Source organism: Xenopus laevis, chromosome 4S (genome assembly GCF_017654675.1).
Source record: "Xenopus laevis strain J_2021 chromosome 4S, Xenopus_laevis_v10.1, whole genome shotgun sequence".
In the NCBI taxonomy this organism is placed as follows: domain Eukaryota; kingdom Metazoa; phylum Chordata; class Amphibia; order Anura; family Pipidae; genus Xenopus; species Xenopus laevis.
The window spans coordinates 79,845,161-79,866,640 of record NC_054378.1 but is presented as its reverse complement, the minus strand read 5'-3'; the positions used below and the strand labels follow the sequence as shown (position 1 = coordinate 79,866,640).

Below are 21,480 nucleotides of genomic sequence, written 5' to 3'. Positions count from 1 at the left end.
GTATAATAAATATTACGAAAATAAATACGTACAATAAACACTGCAACCTTCTCTATCTATAGAGCCACCGTTGTGTACCAGTGTTGGAAGACTTGGATTGTAACCCAGTTTGCAATGTGAGGCAAAGGAGTAGCAGTCCTATAGTACATCTACTCTGAGCTATTTCTAATGAATGGTAAGTTTTGTTTTTTGAGAAATGTCTCATAAATATTTCATAAACTAGACATAATAGGGGTCTGGAACCTAGGTGGTTATTTATCAAGCGCCGAATACCCAAAATCCAAAAAATTCAGATTTTTTGGATAAAAAAAAAAGAATTTTTCAGGATTTATTAAAGTTCGATGGTCTGAATAGCCCGAATCCGAAAATCCAGCATCTCAAAGCTCTCGCTCGGGGTCCTGTATAAGTAATTGGGGAAGGTCCCAGTGTCTGTGCTGCTGTCCGTACCAATATCAAATGATTTTGGGGATTTCGGACCAAAAAGTCTGAAAAATTCGTAGTATTTGCGGAAAAGTCCGAAAAATTAGTACTTTTTAAGCAAAGGTCCAAAGTTATTAGATTTTTGCCCAAACCTATTTTTTCTGACTTTTTTAATGATAAATAAGGTCCATACAGGCAATCTGAGTTGCTCAGATTTCTAACTTAGAAATAAATTTGGACCTTGATAAATAATCCCCCTAAACTGTAACTTTTGTATTAGCTAGTATTGCACTACAAGTGGCCTGCAGTAGTTCCCCTGGAATTATTCGTTGTATTAATGTGAAAAAATTTAACTGTGACATTTTATATATAAGCCTTCTTTTCAGCTCTTGCCATATTCGTTATGAATAGTAAATATTCATCTGATGAATATGTAGATACCTTGAATATGGCACAACTGTCTTCTATTGTGCAAGTAGCAGTTGCATCAGGTGAGACTGAAGCAACTGTGCAACAATTTGTTTGAATTTTGGTCAAATGTGTCTAAACCGTATAGACACTGTAGGAGAAGGAGTTGTATTAATTTTGCATTTAGTGTAGAGCCTGGTATTGTTATATTGAGATTACAGCCTTGTATAACAGAGTGAAGCAATGCAGTTTCACATTCCTATTGCTATGTTAGTTGTAACTGATATCTATAGTTGCCAATATGGGTTGTCAGATATTGTCATAGTTGAAGTTAAAGTAACCAGAAGCCACCCTGCTTGTCCTAAACGCATAAGTTCTATCATTCCCTATTTAAAATATGCCTGTTTTACCCTGGTCCTGGATTTTAATGGTTGAGCAGCAAATGAAGTTTTCAGCTGTGTTCCCAAGAGTACTGTTTCTTTTAGTTAGAATTTAAAGAAGCATCTGTACTAGTAAGATGCTAAGTATTACTACTGCGCATCCATATGGGCACCAACCCCTGGGCACCCACATTCTCCACTGCACCACTGCATGTGTTGCCTCTGACTTTTCCTCATCTTACCAATGGGGTGCAATCTCCTCTGGCTTAATTCATTTGGTTAAATTGCCAACAGTCTTTCAAATAATGCAGACTCAATCCCATTTATTTCATGTTGCCAATGCCGAGTATTATTTCATCAAAGAACATGATCAGGGGCAGTGCATTTACAAGCAAGTATACCATTAACTTTTTGTGGATTACATTATATTCAAAGAGTATGATAGTTTTTTCCATAGTTTTGTTCCATTTTACCAATGTGGAGTCTTGATTCTGTCTGATAATGAGTTACGATGAAGCTGGGTTCCACAGCTTATGGTTCTCACCTGTCAATGTTTTCACGTTCAGTGTGTGGGGAACACTATTATAATCACAAATTATTACAGAGTGTCCACATAATACAGAACTGATTTGTGTACATTTATTGAATATGACATTAACAATAACAAGGGTTATGGCACATGCCAGGGAAAAAAACTCACAGAAATGCTTGAGATTGTCTCTGATAAAGTCTGTGGCTATGTCACATTCAGGTGATTATTACCACAAACATGTGCTTTAGGCACACTGATAATTTCACACTTTTCTTTGAGTCCATTCCAGGTGAAAATGTTCTAAGACAAACCACCAGGAACAGTCCCATGTGCCATAAGCCTGAGGACAGTGGCACACTTAGCCTTTTAATCACTTCTACTTGTGCAATTGATCTAAATGTCAATACCACCCCAGCTCAGATATATGTGATGTACCAAGGATCTCCATGCACCGACTGCTAGTAGAAGGAGCTGGGTATCCTATTAAAATGAATACATTGTGACGGTAATAGGTATAGTAACTGCATTTAGATTACTTGCACCCGGTAGGATTAAAAGCAAATATCTCATTGGTTGATATGTGTTACTGCTCGTGAGCAAACTTAGCCCCTCTTATTGCTCATTGGATATGTATTTAATGTAGATACAGCTGTACTGAGAGTAGTTCACTTTTAAGTTAATTTTAGTATGTAATAGTAGGTGCTAGATTTATCAATGTTTCAGTAGTTCTTTGTTTTATGCAGTTTTTGAGTTATTGCATTCCTCTTCTCCCTCTAGCTTGCATTTTAAAATGCTATCTTTTTTGCTGGGGGTCACTGGCCTATAAGGCTGCAGTTTTATGGTTATTGCTTATTTTTATGACTTATCTGCCTGTTCAGGGCCTCTTCTATTCATTTTTTAGTAGGTCATTTAAACACCTGCCTGGTGGCTAGGGTATATTAAAATCTACCAAACAAATAGATGCTTAAATTCCCAACTCTAAATCTGCTAAATAATAAACTAAATAATTCAAGCACCACAAAAAACTGCCTCAGAATAGCACTGTGTGCATCATGCTAAAAGTAAATTTAAAGGTGAACTACCCTTTTAAGTATACCCAACACAACACAGTCATCCAGCACATATTGCAACCAAAGGTAGCATTTGCAGGATACAGGGAGTTAGTTTAGCAACAAGATGCAGCTGTATGCCTATGCATGAAGCACAAGTGAGGAGCTGAAATAGAGACTCGTGTACCTTGTCCCAGCAGTGACATCAAAGTTGCCCACAATAGTGGCACTGGTTTGAGGACTATAAAGTCCCTATCATGATAATGCACGTGATACAATCCATTGTTGTATAAGCATCTGTGAACTCCTCCTTTTGAATTCTCATGGTCAGTACCTTTGTTAGGTTCTCATTACTGCCAATCTGTAAGTATATATATATATATATATATATAATGTGCTTACCAACCGTAAACTAAGGTTCCTTAGTGACATATCTGCAGACAATAGGTGAAAATACAGAGGAAGATATTAAGAAGCCCTAACAGTCTTGACGCATTTGCATTGATCAGATACTTTTCTTTGCGTTCAGTTATTTTTTTATAGCAGGTCTTGAGGAGGTATAGGTAAACAAGCATAAGCCAGAAAATGGTTTGCAACACATAGACAGTGATATTTAGTCAGTCTTTGTCCACTCATTAAAGTGCAAGTCAGTTCTTTTGAGAAAGGCAGCAGGTCACAATGTCCCTGTAGCCACTTCTTCACTCTTATTTCTAGCTTGGCACTAGCATGGGCTCTTCTGAGTGTGGCTGAGAAGCTCATTGTACATTTTTGAACGAAGAAACCTTGGGTAAGAATCTCTCTCCATTAGGCTGTGTATTCTCAGCTGTGCAAGGTCAAAACAAGACAAAGTAGGGTGCAGCAGGTTGCGCTTTATCAGTTCACGACTTGGGTAATCAAGATTCACCTATGAAAGAAACAGCACCAAGTTTTAAAAGGAAATCACTGCGCTTCATCACAAGTCAGTCGATAGCTCAATAATGTGGGCTAAACAAATCAAGATAATGCTACATAGTGATGTCAGACATCGGGCAACAAGAGCACTGCTAAAACTTCTGCCGAAACAGGGTGCGAGTGATTCTTTATACTGTTGTGGTTTTAGCTCTGTAACAAGCAAGGGGCAGTTTACTAAAACAGTATGTTTGGACCAGATAAAAGGTCAAAGATGAGATCAGTCATTCATCCACACCTTAAGCAAAGCTGACACTAGTAATCTGAATTATGGGTAATATAAAGGTTACATACTGTGAAATAACATACTTGCCATCTGTTTCACTACTGTGCCACCTTCAGTTTCTAATAATGACCGTGCTTTTCATTTACTTCTAGTAAATTATCAGCAAAAGACACCACTTGTGCAACCAAAACTACTGAAAAGTTTATAATATCATGAAAATTCAGTATATGCGTATTACAATAAGGGAGCCGATTTGTCAAGGGTCGAATTTAAAATTCGAATTCAAATTTTCAAAAAAAAAATTTATTGTAAAAACTGTCAAATTTGACTAGGGCGTTATTCAAATTCGATTTGAGTTTTTTAAAAAATTCTAATTTGATTTTCTAGATTTATCATATTCCCTTTAAGAGCTAGAATTCGACTATTCGTCGCCTAAAATCTGCCAAATTGCTGTTTAAGTCAATTAGAGAGATCCAGCGATCAATTTAGAGATGTTTGCAGCCTTCCTGACATTCGAGTTTTTTTCGGAGAGAAAAAACACGAATCGAGTCTGATCGAATTCGATTCGAATTTTTGTGACATTTCAGCTCGCCCGAGTTTGAAAAATACGATTTTAATATGAATTTAGATTCGTCGAATTTCATATTTATAGGAGTTTAGGGGAGTTTTAAATAACATGAATTCGAAATTCGACCTTTGATAAATGTGCCTAAACATGTCCAGCCTTAATTAAACCAGCATAAAAAATCACGTAGATGTTTTGAAATAAATGTCATTTGGGAATTTTTATATACATTTTAAAAATACACATGTAGGGTATCACTGGTATAAGTATAATACCACTACAACTAGGGGAATATGTTGCTAATTAAAGGAAAACTATACCCCCAAAATGAATACTTAAGCAACAGATAGTTTATATCAAATTGAATGACATATTAAAGAATCCAAACTGGAATATATATTTACATAAATATTGTCCTTTTACATCTCTTGCCTTGAACCACCATTTCGTGACTGTATCTGTGCTGCCTCAGAGATCACCTGACCAGAAATACTACAACACTAACTGTAACAGGAAGAAGTGAGGAAGCAAAAGGCAGAACTCTGTCTGTTAATTGGCTCATGTGACCTTACATGTGGTTTGTATGTATGTATGCACAGTGAATCGTACAATCTCAGGGGGCGGCCCTTATTTTTTAAAATGGCAATTTTCTATTTATGATTACCCAATGTTACATACTACTAAAAAAGTATATTATTATGATAATGGTTCATTTACATGAAGCAGGGTTTTACACATGAGCTGTTTTACTCAGTATCTTTTAATAGAGACCTACATTGTTTGGGGGGTATAGTTTTCCTTTAATTAAAATACAGTATACTGTGTACAGTGAAAATGCATTTTCCTATTTTATGTACACTAACTAAGATCCACTGACGCAAACAGCAGAAAGCCAGTGACGTGTTCACTGCAGCTAGTAGATTCGTTTCCATGCTATATCTCATTCTTACTTCTCTTGGAGCCTGTACATCAATAAACTCCTGGAATATGTGATGAGCTTTCGCTGAAAGCTTATTGAGTGAACGGGTTTTTCTGTACTCTTCACAAGCCATCCAAAATTCAAGGTTCTCCTCACTAAATTCTGTCTGGAGGAAGGCGCGAAACACTGTGCGGCCATCTGTTGAGGAAAATTACAGTTGGACATTGAAAGATTATGAATCCAGGCTCAAAGAAACATTAAAATGACCTTCTTAATGCATTCGAATTTAGTAAAAAGACCTGCAGTGAAGCAAAAATTATACATTCAATTACCATTATCTGGAACCCCATTATCCATAGAACATCAAATAAGGGAAGGCAATCTACCATTGAATGGATTTTAATCAAATAATTCATGTTTTTAAAAATGATTCTTTTTTACCTCTGTAATAATAAAACAGTAGCTTGTACTGGATCCTAACTAAAATATAATTAATCCTTATTGGGTTTATACCAAGTTTAAATGATTTTTAGTGGAGGTTATTAATGTATGGAGATCCAAATTACAGAAAGAAAACTTATCCAGAAAACTCCAGATCCTGAGAATTCTGGATAACAGAACCCATACCTGTATTGCTTTAAGCTTACGTTGAACTTTCAGAATAGGGATTGTTTTAATTAGCTGGGGTATAAAAGCTCTGGCTTTTCTCACCTCCTCCTGAGTAATGGCAAGTGCACCATTAGTATTTATATTGCTGCTGGGGTTAAATAATGATTTTAAATGCCTTATAGATTCAGTATACCAGTTGACACACACCTACAACTACCAGTACATGCACATTAGTGCTTGAAGCTGGGATTTCTCTACCAACGTATGATGTCGCAATTCATAAAAAAGCAACTTTAAATTTCTGCTATTTGAGGTTTATCATAAATGTTAATAGGAAGTGGATCATCTAAATTTTGGCATGTGAATAAACCCATTTCCCCCCACAAAAATCCAACAATCCACAAATGGCTTCAAAATGTTTGAAAACAGCTATTTGTGAGAATAGACATGGTTATTTTCTGCAACTTAATACTTTTTCTTAATTATAAAAATACAATTTTAAGTGCAATAGTTTCACTGGATATGATGGTCATGATTCTGCTCACTTTTTTAACACAACTGCAAGGTTTTTAATATTGTGTAAAATGCAACAACACTAAAAAATATACAGTTAATTTCACCTTTTAACATCTTGTGTTTTGTAATGTGCAATCATGCATTTCACAAGCAAAGCCGTTCTAAAATCATCAGGCACTTACATTTATGAGACAGAAGAAGGTCAAAAGAACGTGCCCATCTTCTTGCTTCATCGGGAGTTAATCGTCTGTAAAATACATTTTCATATCAGTACTGACTGTTGGGAAACAAGAGTAAGGCAAATCCACAATAAAGGATTCCTGAAAACATTTTGAGACTGTGCTTTGGAACACTTATCATGTGCCTAATCAACTGACCAATTAAAGGGACTCTGTGATATTTGCTTTGTTAACTGATGCTGTTTATTCATCTGGTTTATACTTAATGGAAAAATCATATTTGATTATGTTGAAGAGAAAAGGACATTAACATAGCAATTGGTATCTATGCTATATTTATGAGAATTTTTGATCATTTGCTTTTCCATTTAGACTATTCCAGTTCCTAAATGTAAAATAAGTAGAGGCAATCAACTAGAAAACAGATTAACAGTAAATGAAATAAAGTAATGTAGTGTCTCTATAAAAATATATTACATAAAACAGCTCATATGTAAACCCTACTTCATGTAAATAAACCATTCTCATAATAATATACTTTTTTAGTTGTTTGTGCCATTGGGTAATGCTAAATAGAAAACTGCCATGTTAAGTACTAAAGGCCGCCTCCTGGGATCCTGCAATTCACAGTGCACATAAAAAACCCAGCATGTTAGGTCACATGAGCCAATAAACAGACAGTCTTTTGCTTCCACACTTCCTGTTACAGTTACAGCCAAAGCATTTCTGGTCAGGTGATCTCTGAGGCAGCACTGAGACCATCACAAAATGTGGGGCTCAAGGGAAAAGATAGAAAAGGGGAATATTTACATAAATATATATACATTACAGTTTGGTAAGATTCTTTAATATGCCTCGACTGTTTCTCACTATATAAAAAATATTGACCGAACTCCCATTCACAAATCCCCTTAATTTATCAATAAATTCAAATGAAAAAAGCATGTGCTGGAAAAAAGTTGCAAGAAAATTGTGCATCAAATCGAATCATGCAACTTTTTCAAGTTGACGCCCGAAAAATGCCAGATTTGACGCCGGAAAAACACTACTTTTTTCATATTATCAAATGAAAACCAGACCGAAACCCTTGAAGATCATGAGGGCAAGAAACATCTTCAGATTGTTAAAGGGACATGTGCCATCGACTTTTTACAGGTTTTAGCTGGAGTATTTTCGGACTCTGAAAACATTTTAGGGTTTTTTTCCCTCTAAAAATTCAAGTTCCCCCCCTTAAAATGTCAACCAGAAACATTTGAGGCTTCATAAATAGGCCCCATAATATGATATAAACTATCTGTTGCGTAAAGGGGTTGTTCACCTTCCAAACAATTTTTTCAGTTCAGTTGTTTTTAGATTGTTCACCATAAACACTTTTTTCACTGCTTTCCATCTTTTATTTTTTACCATTTTCACAAGATTCAAGTTTAATGTTCATGTCGCTAATGTCTCAGTCTGGCAGGTCAGTGATCCAGAAGCAAATTTTGACAATTTTGACAATTTTCTACATTTAGTTGATGCAATTAGTTAATACATTTCTCAGCAGCATCTGTGGAATATTAGCAACTATTGTATCAATGTTAACAGCTGCCTTTAAAGGGCATGTAAAGGCAAAAATATAAAATCCCATTTTTACTTTCTTTAATGAAAAAGAAATCTATCTCCAATATACTTTAATTAAAAGATGTCTACAGTTTTTATCATAAACCTGACTGTATGCAGTGCAATTCCCCCTTCTTTTACTGCTGTGGATAGGAATTGTCAGATGGTCCCCAACTGCTGTGCAGGTAAACGATCATACTTTCAAATGGCAGGGGGAGTCCCCCCACCTTACTTCCCAGAACTCGAGCAGCATTGTTGGATTCCCTGTAGAGATTTGTATCCAGAGACGCAGTGCAGTCTCTATATTATGATTATTAATCAGTCTTGCTGTATTGGCTTCTATGGCAGATATTATTTGACTTGTGCTGTTTTAATAATTTATGACGATCCCTTAGCTTAACCTCCCAACTGAAGCCCATACCACACTGAGTATGTGCGAGTCTTGATATTGCAGAATTGTCTAACAAAGTTACAAGATGACAGCCCCCTGCGCCAACTTTGAAAGCATAAATCATTAGTCTTATTAGGCTGCTGGTGCAGTAAGTTCATGTTTATATTTAGTATACATAATACAGCATTTCTAACATTATTCTATTTTAGACTTTAGTTGCCCTTTAATGAAAATCAGGGATTCTGCTCAACAGGGACAAACATAACAAATGTATCAACTAAGGGGCATATTTATCAAGGGTCGAATTTAGAATTTAAAAAACTTTGAAATTCGAATTCAAAAAGTTCAAAGTTTTATTTGTGTCGAATAGGTCAGTTTTCGATCGAATAGGTTCGTATTCTGCCAAATTCAAAGGAATAGCGCATTCGATTGAATTGATTAGAAGTTTTTCCCCAAAATAAACTTTGATTGTTCCACCAATTGACTCCAAATAGGTTCTAGGAGGTCCCCCATAGGCTAAAACAGCAATTTGGCAGGTTTTATATGGCGAATGGTCGAAGTTTAATTTTTAAAGAGACGATAAATTTTGATATTAGAATTTTTTGCAAAGTCTAATAGGATTTGGACTATTCCCTAGTCGAAGTACACAAAAATAGCTCATATTTCGATTTTTTTCAATTCAAAAATTCACCTCGACCTTTGATAAATCTTCCCCTAAATGTATAAATATAAAACAGTTAAAGAGTCGGCGACCCCCCCCCCCTTCCAGAGCTGCTTTAGAAGGTGAAGAATTAAACTTTACACTTCAGTTTTATAAAAATGGTCACAAATAGAAAATAGAATGTAATTGGGAAAATTCTTTATTTCTGAAACCAACTCTACTGAAAAAAGTGTTTGAAGGTGAACAACCCTTTTAAGAATTCATTTTGGGGGTATAGTTTTCCTTTAAAAATCTATTTGGATTAGGTTTATTTACGTCAACATCAATGGCTAAACACAATCATTTTCTGTATTCAATTACTTTAAAAAGGCCCTGGCAGAAGATCTAGCTGATTTTCTAGCCTGGAATTAGATTCTATAGACCACTAGGGAAATGCATATTGATTTGAGTATCAGTGAGTCCAGTCTCTGATGACTTTATGAAGTTCAAGATTTAGTAAAGGCATTTAGAATGTGCAAAACCTCATGCACAGTGCTGAATTCATTTTGACAATTGATCAGCATGGACATTTCTTTTTAAATTAGACTAAGGAATCCCAGAGCACTTTGTTCTAATCAATCGATAGATTTATTTATGGCCACATTGGGTGTATGGCTTCCGATGTAAGATAACAGGGGCTATATAAAGATAGATTGCCTTTAATAATTTATCCTCCAACTCCACTACACAATAGTAATGAAGTATACTGACATATCAGTTTTACCTGACAACATACTTTTCCCGAGTTAAATTAATGATGTGTTGCATTGCAGATGCACTAGTAAGGTCTGCTCCAACTACATCTATCATGGAGACAAATGTTATCTTTCGCTGAAATTTAGATAATTTTTCATGCATATAAATAGCAAATAGAACAAAATCAGTCACATTTGATATAATATTCCCTTGGAAAAATTAGTTAACATTTTTTACATACAATTAGCAAAAAACATAAAACATGTATAAATATGAAATGATGAATATACCGAATGGAATTCTGGTATCTGCACAAAATAATCCCAGGTGGATGACTGATGTTCCATGTACTGTATGGCAACACTACACACTGATGAGCTTGATTCTGCTATTTCTATAAAAATTTATATCCCTTCAATTTTATAATTGCCATAGATGACACTTTGTTTTGTGCATCATTTTCAACCCTGTAGATTTTATATTCTGAATTAATACTGAGAAAGGAAATCAAAATGAATACCAGAATACATTTTGTTTGGAAGAATGTAGTTGTTTCTGCACAATTTTCTATTTATTGCTACACTGTAGCTGTTGTTTATCCACTTTGATTAGATTTAGACTCTGCAATCGAAAATAGTATCCTTCTGTTTAGGACAATTGGAGTACAGGCAAAATCAGATAATGTTGCTAATCTAATCCTCAAAGCAATTCAATTAAAATGTATTGCATATATATTCTGCAGCAGTGATGCCAAACCACTGGCTCATGAGCAACCTTGGATGTTGCTACCAGTGGCATCAAAGCAGGTGCTTATATTTGAATTCCTGGTTTTGGGGCAAGTTTTGGTTGTACAAAAGCCAGATGTTTTGCCAAACAGAGCCTCCTGTAGACTGCCAGTGCACATAGGGGCTACCAAATGACCAATCATGGAGCTTACTTTGCACCGCCCAGGAACATTTTGCTATTTGTTATACAATCTAATAGAATCAAAGCCATTCTAAGGGCTCTTACACATGGGTGTTCTTACCCTGAGCTCCCCTGAGTTCTGTTTTAATCAGTTCAGCCAGAGGTGAGCGGACTTAATGCTTCCAGTTCTTCTTTATGGGTGTGTACTCATGGCACCCCACATAAGCACCGAATGCAGGTAGAATGCAACATGCTATGTTTCAGGCATAGCAGTGGAGCAGAGATTATCAGTGCAATTGACTCATTGTGGTGCAGAACACAGTTTTTGGGCTATGGCCCTAGTCACCCGCTATAAATCTGCTCTACCAAGTCAGAGCACATGTTTTACCAGAGGCAACTAATCTTCTCATGGGCCATCATCCTTATATGGAGGTATATAATTTTATCATGCAACATGCTACACTGTTATAAGCCATAATGCACAATTAAGGCTTGCCTTGTATGTACCATTATTTATACTCTTACTGATATAGCACCTCTCTGAGGCATCTCAAGTGCACTTCCCAATCATTTCAATGAGAGATTTTTATAATCTAGGTAGGACACAAAGACATTTTACACCCACAAGACATCAAACACTACTCACTTCAGTGCCTGGCTGTGTTTACTGTCATATTGTAAAGATGAGAAGTCACTGAAAGAATCAGACTTCTGCGAGAGGCAGCTCAGATGAGTCCGAATTCCTCTGCTCCTACTGAGAATTTGAGAAGAAAAGAGTTATTGAAATGTGAATAAAATATGTGTAGACATTGATTGATTACCTATTGCATGAATTTACCTCTATGAAAATATAATGAAATACTTCTTACTGTACAAAAATTCATCTCAGTATTTAGACATTTAAAAATAAAAAGGAGCATCCCAAAACATGCCTTTAAGTCCCACTGTACCTTGAAACCAAAAATATTATTGGACTGAAATTCCCAGCATCCTTCAACATAAAATCAAACATTAAGGCATTCTGGGAGTTGTATCTAACATCACCATGTAAATTAGCTTTAAATGATTTGTTTAACTCTTAGTATGATGTAGAGATTATTATTCTGAGACAATTTGCATTTGGTCTTCACTTTTATTCTTTGTATTTTTTTTAACTTTTTGTTCAGCAACTCTCCAGTTTGGAATATCAGCATTTATCAGGTTGATAGGGCTCCAATTACCTTAGCGAACCACAGAGTGGTTTGAATGAGAGAATGATATATTTATAGGAGAGTACCTGAATAGAAAAATACATAATAAAAAGTAGCAAAACAAAGAAACGATAAAATTGTAGCCTAACAGAGCAATCGTATTTTTGGCTGCTGGGCCATTTGAAAGTTAGAAAGAGAAGGCACGTAATTAAAAATCTATAAAAAAATAAATAATGAAAACAAATAGAAAAGTTGATTATAATTGCTCATTCTGTAGCATAAGAAAAGCTAACATCAAAGTAAACCACCCCTTTTTGCCAAAAGGAAGACACATTGGGCTCTTCTAAAATATAGTCTCTTCTGGGTGCCACCAGGTTAGGAGATTCTGCTATTTATACCATATTCCAATAAAGTAAAGTCCCAGGTGCAATTAATTTTAAAGAATTGCTTCATTAGGACTATATCTAGATATGCATCAATACATTTGTTTAATCTCTTAAAATCCAATGTGCTGGGTTTGAGATTCTTCTTTTAATACTTGTGTTGAGGAACAGTAGCTATCAAAAATGTTTTTGCAAGTTTGCAAGTTTTTCATAGCTATACAACTTCCTACATTTAGCACTAAAATATAGTTATTTACAAAATTAAGGATAAGAAAGAATAGAACCGTTGGTTATTTGAGGGGCTGCCATAATGGTGCTAAGAACATGTTTAAAAAAACATATTTAGGAGCAGAACATTACAATGTTGAAAGCCGTGTTTATCAAATGGTAAATTTTCACTTTCACCCATTAATAAATACTCTTTTAAAAATAGCATAGAAATGGAAAGTGGCAAAATTTCACTCTATGGCAACCTCTAGCTTCACTCTTTGATAAATATACCCCGATGGGTGTTGCTATCAATTGAAATGGATCCACATTTGGTAAGTGCTAGGTTTTAAACCATATTTCACTAGCTGTCTTAATAGTTATTAAAGTTTGAGGCATGTTTACATTTATATAATCTCTGTTTCAATCCAATGTTTTATATTTAGTTGTGTTATTTAGTCAAGTACATTATTAGCTTTATAGTATTGCAAGATATTGGGTATCTTGGAAAGATATTACTCTTTTGGCTGTTCTAGATTTTTTGCCTTTTCCCATATAAACTCTAATACAGGATACAGTCTTGGTTTTGAAAGGATAGTCATCTTTGGGGCATTTAGGCCTTCCATGCCAGACACATAGGGGCACATTTACAAAGCTCGAGTGAAGGATTCGAATTAAAAAAACTTCGAATTTCGAAGTGTTTTTTTGGCTACTTCGACCATCGAATGGGCTACTTCGACCTTCGACTACTACTTCGACTTCGAATCGAACGATTCGAACTAAAAATCGTTCGACTATTCGACCATTCGATAATCGAAGTACTGTCTCTTTAAGAAAAACTTCGACCCCCTACTTCGGCAGCTAAAAGCTACCGAAGTCAATGTTAGCCTATGGGGAAGGTCCCCATAGGCTTGCCTGCGTTTTTTTGATCGAAGGATATTCCTTCGATCGTTGTATTAAAATCCTTCGAATCGTTCGATTCAAAGGATTTAATCGTTCGATCGAACGAATAATCCTTCGATCGTTCGATCGTAGGATTAGCGCTAAATCGTTCGACTTCGATATTCGAAGTCGAACGATTTTAGTTCCTAGTCGAATATCGAGGGTTAATTAACCCTCGATATTCGACCCTTAGTAAATCTGCCCCATATTGTGTTTTCTCAGAAGTTTTCTCCTTTTGCTCATAACTCAATTTGATCATACAAGTGAATATAGTTTAAGTTATAGAGGAAGTATATTAAACTAGGAAACTAGATGCCCCAGTATATTATCAATTTATGAGTTTTCCCCAATTGTTTGTACCAGTGGTTCTATATCCAATACAAATATTGAAGGAGACAGAGGACAGCCTACTTAATTCATTTGTGATATTAAATGGAATATGTAACCTAGATTATTAACTGAAGCAGAATATAGAGTTTTGGGAAATCAAGATAAGTCAAAACAGAAGATATATATTCCCAATAATCTAACACTTTCTCCATGTATGTATGTGGTGTTAAGATGCTGCAGTGTCATACAATGCATAAAAGTACAATGTATAAAAGTATACACAGGGAAGTCACGTGTTAGATACAATAAATATACACAGTACAAAGAGCTTATATAAGGACATAGCGCTTAAGTGCTATGTGGTAAGAGTAGGAAGGAGGTTCCTGCCCTTTAGAGCTTTCAATCTAAGTGAGTGGGTAGTTAACATACAGGCACTAATTGGAGGGGCAAAGTGTGCAAGTTAAAGTCATTGTCCAATAGGTGCCAGGACAAGGCTAATGTTCTAGTGCTCCAAAGGGGTGGAATTCCAGAGATTAGAAACAGCAAGATAGAAACAATTTAAGACAACAGATAAAAGTTGATGTGGATGGTGTGAAAAGAAGGTGGCTCTGAGAGGCGTGGAGGAGATGGCCAGGAACGTACAGTGAAGAAATGTCATGAGGAGCAGAGGCATGAAGGGCTTTGAATGTTAGCAGAAGGATTTTATATGCTATCCTTTGCTTAACAGGCAGCTATGCTAGGGATTTCAGTTGGGGTTGAACAAGGTCCCTCTTAGGAGAAAGCAGGAGGATCCTAGTAGCAACATTTAAGATTGATTGGAGGGGAGAGAGGTGGGAGTCAGGAAGATTGCAATAGTCTAAACAGCAAATAAAAAGTTAATAATGTTTTAGCTGTTGCTTGTGAAAGAAATGGTTGTATGTTGGATATATTGTGAAAGAAGAAGCAGCAAGTTTTGGCAGTAGTATTAATATGATTAGAGATGTAAACAGACGGGGCAAAGCTGACCAACAAGCAGTTTGCTGAATTAACACGGTTAATGGTCATAACAGTCCAGATACATATACTCGGATAATGTCCTTAGCAGACACTGGTCAAATATTACAGGCTAAAATGTGACTCCAACACAGCATTGCAGCTTTTCATTTGAGCTCTGATGTACCCAGTAATGTAATAAGGTAGGTATCTGTCCCATTCTGTAATTTACCTGTTCAAAAACAAGTATGGGGAAATAATCTGACACAGCTGCATATCCCAAAGGTGATTAAGTCATTCAAAAAAGTCACTAGTACCGATTAAACTATAAATATGTCCATTAGACTGAAATAAGACATAATATGATATAGAAGCACTTTAAGTAAGCTTTGCTCTTTGCCAATGGTAAAAAAGGTCCCCGTTTATATAGATACAAGGCATTATCTTTTATGTTTTTGAAACTTTTTGGATGCATGGATGATGAGAATACTATTAGTTGACAAACATTTTTAATTCTTCACCTCACTCATCACAATGCTTAGGTGCAGAAGTAATTGCAGATGAGAAGTGGATACTTTTGTTTTGAAGGAAAATAGCTCATGTATGGGAACAAAATTATGGTCTCTCTAAGTGATAATTGATAAGGCTTCTACTGGCATCCATAAAGACAAATCCCTTTGGGCCATGGGCAATCATGGCTCCATAGACCCCCCGTTTAATCCAAATGTTGGTCTGGAGGACTTCAAGTCATGTCAGTTGAAAGTGGCCCACTACTTTGTCACTTGTGAAAAAAGTGAATTTTTTGAGTATTACCAGCTTCAGAGAACTTTCTTTTTGTCACTTTCTGTTATTCTTGCAATGGTACATGTGGATCCAAATTTCTTAGAGGGTGATTTATCAATGTTGGAATTAAAATTTTTGCCACGATTTGAATTTTTTGCACAAACAACTCTAAAAAAATTCTAGTTATATGCATTAATTATATTTATTTCAGTTTGGTTTGGTATTTATTAAGCACAAAAAACTCGAAAGTAAAACTTCGGAATCTAAAAGCTTGCAAGTTCACGTAGAATTCAATGGGAGTTGCCCTAGGCAAAGTTTATCTTGTAACATTTTTACATTTTTTTCATGATTGTATTCAAAGTTTTTATATTCTGTTTTTTAATAGATAAACAAACTTTCAAGGTTTTTTAAATTGAGTTTATTTGGAGTAAAAAAAAACTCTAAAATCTCATAAATGTTTGATAAATAAGTCCATTAGTTTTTAGTAAAAACCAAATGCCTTTTGCCTAAGTGTAATTAAAATTGTAGCTCCCATAATTGTGGTATATAATGGTGTCATGCGGTAGGCACATTTGCACATATTTAATAGAATAAATGTGCCTTGATGATTGGCCATGAATGAGTGTATTGCTTTAATGGATTCTGCTACTCAAAGCTCATATTCCCAGGAAAGGAGATTTTGTTTGAAAAGATTAACAGAAAATAATTATTTAGAAGATGGATTATCTATTTTAAACTCTTTGCGGGTTTAAAAAAACATCAGAAAGGATTGATGGGAATCCTTTATATAGCAGTGAATTTCAAACATGATGTAAGCAGATATTATACAGTGGGTTTTCATCCTGCTATAATAACTCAGCTGAACTCTGTCACTATCCTTGCTTGCTCTCAGCACAGATGGCCACAGACCCGGGTCTAGGTGCCAGAAGGCGATTTGTGATTTCACAGCTAGCTCCTCAAATCTAATAATCTCTTTCTATTAACCCCTACTTTGTTGGCAAATTGTCGAGTTTATTTCCAAGGCATCCTCACAGGTGTCATTCAAAGCAGATATGGCTCATTTCAGCACCTGAGATAAACTAGTCAGTAGAAGTGAGGAGCAGAGGCTAATACTGTTTGCTGTATTTGCTTGTATATATCAACATAACTTGTTTTGGGCTTAACAGTCAATTGGCACTTGATAAAGTTGCTAAATAAAAGCAGCAAAAGGATTGGCCTATGTTCCCTATTATTATAGACTGTTGGGAATGCATTCTATTATACCTGAGAACTCTCTGAGTCATTCTCAGGGTTTTGACAAAATCAGAATGTCAGGGTTAGTAGTTAGTCATACACTGCCATGTATTTCAGGAGTTTGCCTTTCTGAGGCGACTGCTGAGTGTTGTAGATTTAGATAATGATTCTTAATCAGTAAGTTCTGATAAGTTACCACTCTGATAGGGTTGAGACTTAGGTTAAGATAGGGATAGGTTAAGAGTTAGCCAAGTTGACAACACCTTAGCTACTTACACATCCATATTCAATCATGTTATAGCAGCCTGTGTTACTATACATTGTGTTGATGGGCCTTTCTCAGTAGAAGAGGATTTTTTTAGGATTAACGTTACTTAAGGCACATTAGAATTTTATGCGGAGGCATATTTATTATTTTGTGTAAAAAACACCACACCATTCTACACCACACATCGTCAGGCTTCGCCATGTAAAAAACGGCATCTATTTTTTACCCGTTTATACTCTAAAAATGACTTCCACCGGAATAAATTTATAAAATCTGGCGTTCGCATGGCATAAAATTACACACACCTTGATACATTTGCCATTTATTTTACACAGCTTTTTACACCGTTTTTTCAGTGAATTTAGTTTTAGCATAATAAATATGCCCCTGACTACTACTGTGTACAGACAGCCATGTTGATTATTAATATGCCCTACAAATAAAAGGTACAATTTCAGCAAATGATTCAAAAGCTAAAGCATCTGCAATCTAAAACACATAAATAATAACAATATAGCATTCTAGTATAATAGTAGAGGCAACCTGAATGTATCTCCTCTCACTTCAACAATTCATCCCTCAGTACACTCATATGTTTCTCAAACCATGATGCCCATGTTAAGGAATGGTTCTAGGTTTAATAGGCGTAACCTGCTTTAATTAATTTATGATATAAATACAGGAATGGGGCCTGTGATCCAAAATGCTCGGGACCTGGGGTTTTCTGGATAATGGATCTTTCCCTAATTTGGATCTTTATACCTTAAGTCTACTATAAAACCATTTAGAAATTTTAAAAAAAAATTGGATTATTTGGAAAAAATTGAGTCTATGAAAGACGGCCTTTCTGTAATTTGGAGCATTTTGGATAATGGGTTTCCAGATAATGTGTGTGTGTGTGTGTATATATATATATATATATATATATATATATATATATATATATATATATATATATATATATATATATATATATATATATATATATATATATACACACACAAGTCCAACGGTTGCCAGCACTCTCGATAAATTTGCTTGAATTTGCCTGGGTGCAGTGCCAATAAATTATCCATAACTACTACAAGAAGGTCCGCACTCTCAGGACTTATAAAAATCATAATATTTATTATAAATGACTAACGTTTTGGCTAGGTCAGGGACCTAGTCAGTTATATATATATATATATATATATATACAGTATTTTTTTATTTTTTTTTGAGGTCAAAATGACTTAAAATAAAAACGTTGCTGTTTCCTGAGATATGTGGATTGCTGCTTCAATGTTTATCACTCTTCCTCCATATACTTCCTCCATATATACACACACAAAGCAGATTATGCTGTGAAAACAGTGAGGAGCTAGGTGAGGCACCATAACTTCCACATGTTCCCATACTTGCTCATATGCCTGCATTAGGCCTTGGCTTGACTTTGGGTCAGTTTGGTCTGCTTTCTGAAGATAACTAAAGACTGCATAATACATCACTTTTCTATTAGTGATGTGAACCAGCCCTCCCTCCACCCGTGCCCGCCTGCACCCGAATTCTGGGCTGTTTTTCTAGACCCGCGCCGCCCCACCGAGGATGTCACAAAAGGGGCTGGGTAAACAGACTCGGGACTATAAAACCAGAAGCCGACAGCGCAAGGTGGCGGGTGGGGATAACAGGAAGATGAGCTTGACCCGGACCCGTCTGCCATCCGCAAATGGGGGTGCGAGGTCGGGCTGGTCGACTATTTTCTATGGATGCTTCTATGGCAGCAGATTAAGAATGCAATATATTTTAGAAGTATTGTCTTAGAACTCAGGTATGATCTACAATTGAGTAAGCATATAGACACACGGCAACGTCTTAATTGCATTGATTGAAATTATGCCTATCCTTGAGCTTTGACGAAACGTTTTGGACAGCGAGGAAACTAACCGCAATGAATACAAATGTTTTCTGCTGCAATTAAAACCTTTGCTATGAATTGGTTTATTTACATGAACATTTTGGTCATTGCAAAGCAAGGTCTTACAGAATTCTCTGACAAAACACAACAGGATATGTTTCATATTTTCATCCACTCACAGTTTGCTCACAATTATATCCCAAGACACCCAGCCCAAGAGGTAATTGTAACTGACAAACTCTGTTACATCTATTACATCATAAACAATATATTTTCTGCACAAAGTAGCTATGGATAATATCATCTCATCAACATATTGTTTGGAAAAGGGCAATATTCACTGTTATCACCAAAGAATATATGTGTATATCATAGCATACACAAGACAGAACAACATTCCTCCAATAATCAGTTTTTCTAGTTCTATATCTTTAGCTCAGAAAAACTGGAAATAGTTTTTTTTGTTATTTGTGCAGAGTCTGCAGATCTGAACATCTCAGCCCATTCCCTTTGACATCTTATGTTTCATATTACTGCTATATAAAGAAATCGTATCCATTAATCACTACAAACGATCAGTTGATCACTGCCCAAAAATCATCTCCCCACACCAAGAATGGGCATTCATCTGCCCTATAACCAATGTGATTTTTTTTATATACTTCTTAGATTTCATTGAATTAATGAAACGTGCAAGGATGAAATGTGGGTGTAGAGTAATGTGACTATAAATACACATGCAGTATGCAACAGCCCTGATGTCATCGTTCAGGTGAAGGAATGTTTGATCCAGCACAAATGTGAGCAGAATTCAATTGCGAATTAGAATATCCTAGTAGAAAATAAGAATGATTTTTAGTGAGGGGAAAATGAACATGACAATAGTACAGAAACCATTATAATCATCAATAAGACACACAACATGCCGTTAACTGGAACTGATGGGTGATTAATGTCAGCTGCATATGCTGTAATTTGCATTGATCTTAGACATTTGATCTTCCAAGGATGGAATTCTATTAAGCTGACTACCGCATAGGATCTATGGGGAGTATATGCAGAGGAAAAGGAATAGCAACAAAACAGTGAGGGTTTTTAGGTTTTAGGAAAGGGGACAAAGAAAATGAACGGGTGAGATGAAGGTTGGTGTCCTTACCCCAGATTAGACCCACATGGTCTGGCTGGTTTTCCTGTTCCGTGACCCCCCAGTGCTGCATCCATCTCGCTGGCTGAACGTGTTGGGCAGCTGAGGCTGAGAGAGCGGAATTTGGTGCTTTGATGCATATTGTTCTAAAAGGCTAGACCCCCTGCCTAACAATTAATCCCCCCAAGCCTTCTGTCCTGGTTTGTGTGACAGCTCAATCTCAGCCCTGTTAATCCCCCCCAGATAGATCCTCAGTCCATATAAATGATGTGTGGAATGCTATTTGGATTCACCATTATAACCCCTGGCATCCCTTGCAATTGTCTGATGCTCAGAAATATCCTTGCTGCATGGGTACCAAAACACTCATTGTCACATGATGTCTGTTTCAGGCATCATAACCTCTCCGCCTCTTGTACCTATTTATAGAGGCATTCGGGAGCCTCTGCAGTGAGTGATGGACTATAGGTTTAGGATTAGGTTTAAAGATCAGTTATTATCCATTGCTGTTCTGGCATCAAGAGATAACAGTGTAACAGGGAGAAATATCTGCAGCTTTTTCTACACTGAGAAACCTTGGAGAATGAGCAATATGCAGAGAGAGAGAGAGAGAGAGAGAGAGAGGAGAGAAAAAAGGAGAGAGCTCTGGGAATAGCAGTCAGAAAATATCAGTGCATAAGGCAGAGGCATTAAAGTGATACGAGCATAGGCTCTGAAGCAGAACAAATACAGAAATGATAGGTCTCCTGTGGCATTTGCCTCAATTATGTCACATCTGTTAATTTTGCAGCTTTCTTGTTTTTCAGGATAGCCATCTGATTATATGTTTTGCTACAAATAAAGATAATTAGTAATGAAATTACATATACTGTAATTTCCTATTAAGTGCCTAGCACCTAGCTGTCCCTACAATGTGGCATCATCTCCATGTTATTTTACATTGAAGTAGCTTAGCTGAATAGCATTTCATTGCCATTGCATTATTTGCATACACAAATGCACTTTTGGCACATCTGGGCCACTGGATGTTTCACTTTTCAGGCCTCTCAAAATTTGACTTTTGACTGTACTTTTACAGTCAAGGAATC

At 36.0% G+C, this 21,480-nt stretch overlaps 1 protein-coding gene across 1 annotated transcript; it reads right to left on the bottom strand.

Annotated features, from left to right (window-relative positions):
• Positions 1 to 1,530: 1,530 nt before the first annotated feature.
• On the bottom strand, positions 1,531 to 20,958 carry rgs8.S (regulator of G-protein signaling 8 S homeolog). The gene is made up of 5 exons (XM_018260973.2): positions 20,405 to 20,958; positions 11,690 to 11,797; positions 6,755 to 6,819; positions 5,479 to 5,645; positions 1,531 to 3,693 (listed from the first exon to the last, which is right to left on the bottom strand). Exons 1-5 carry the CDS (start codon positions 20,530 to 20,532, stop codon positions 3,511 to 3,513), a joined length of 651 nt encoding a protein of 216 aa, XP_018116462.1. The 5' UTR covers positions 20,533 to 20,958; the 3' UTR covers positions 1,531 to 3,510.
• Positions 20,959 to 21,480: the final 522 nt, after the last annotated feature.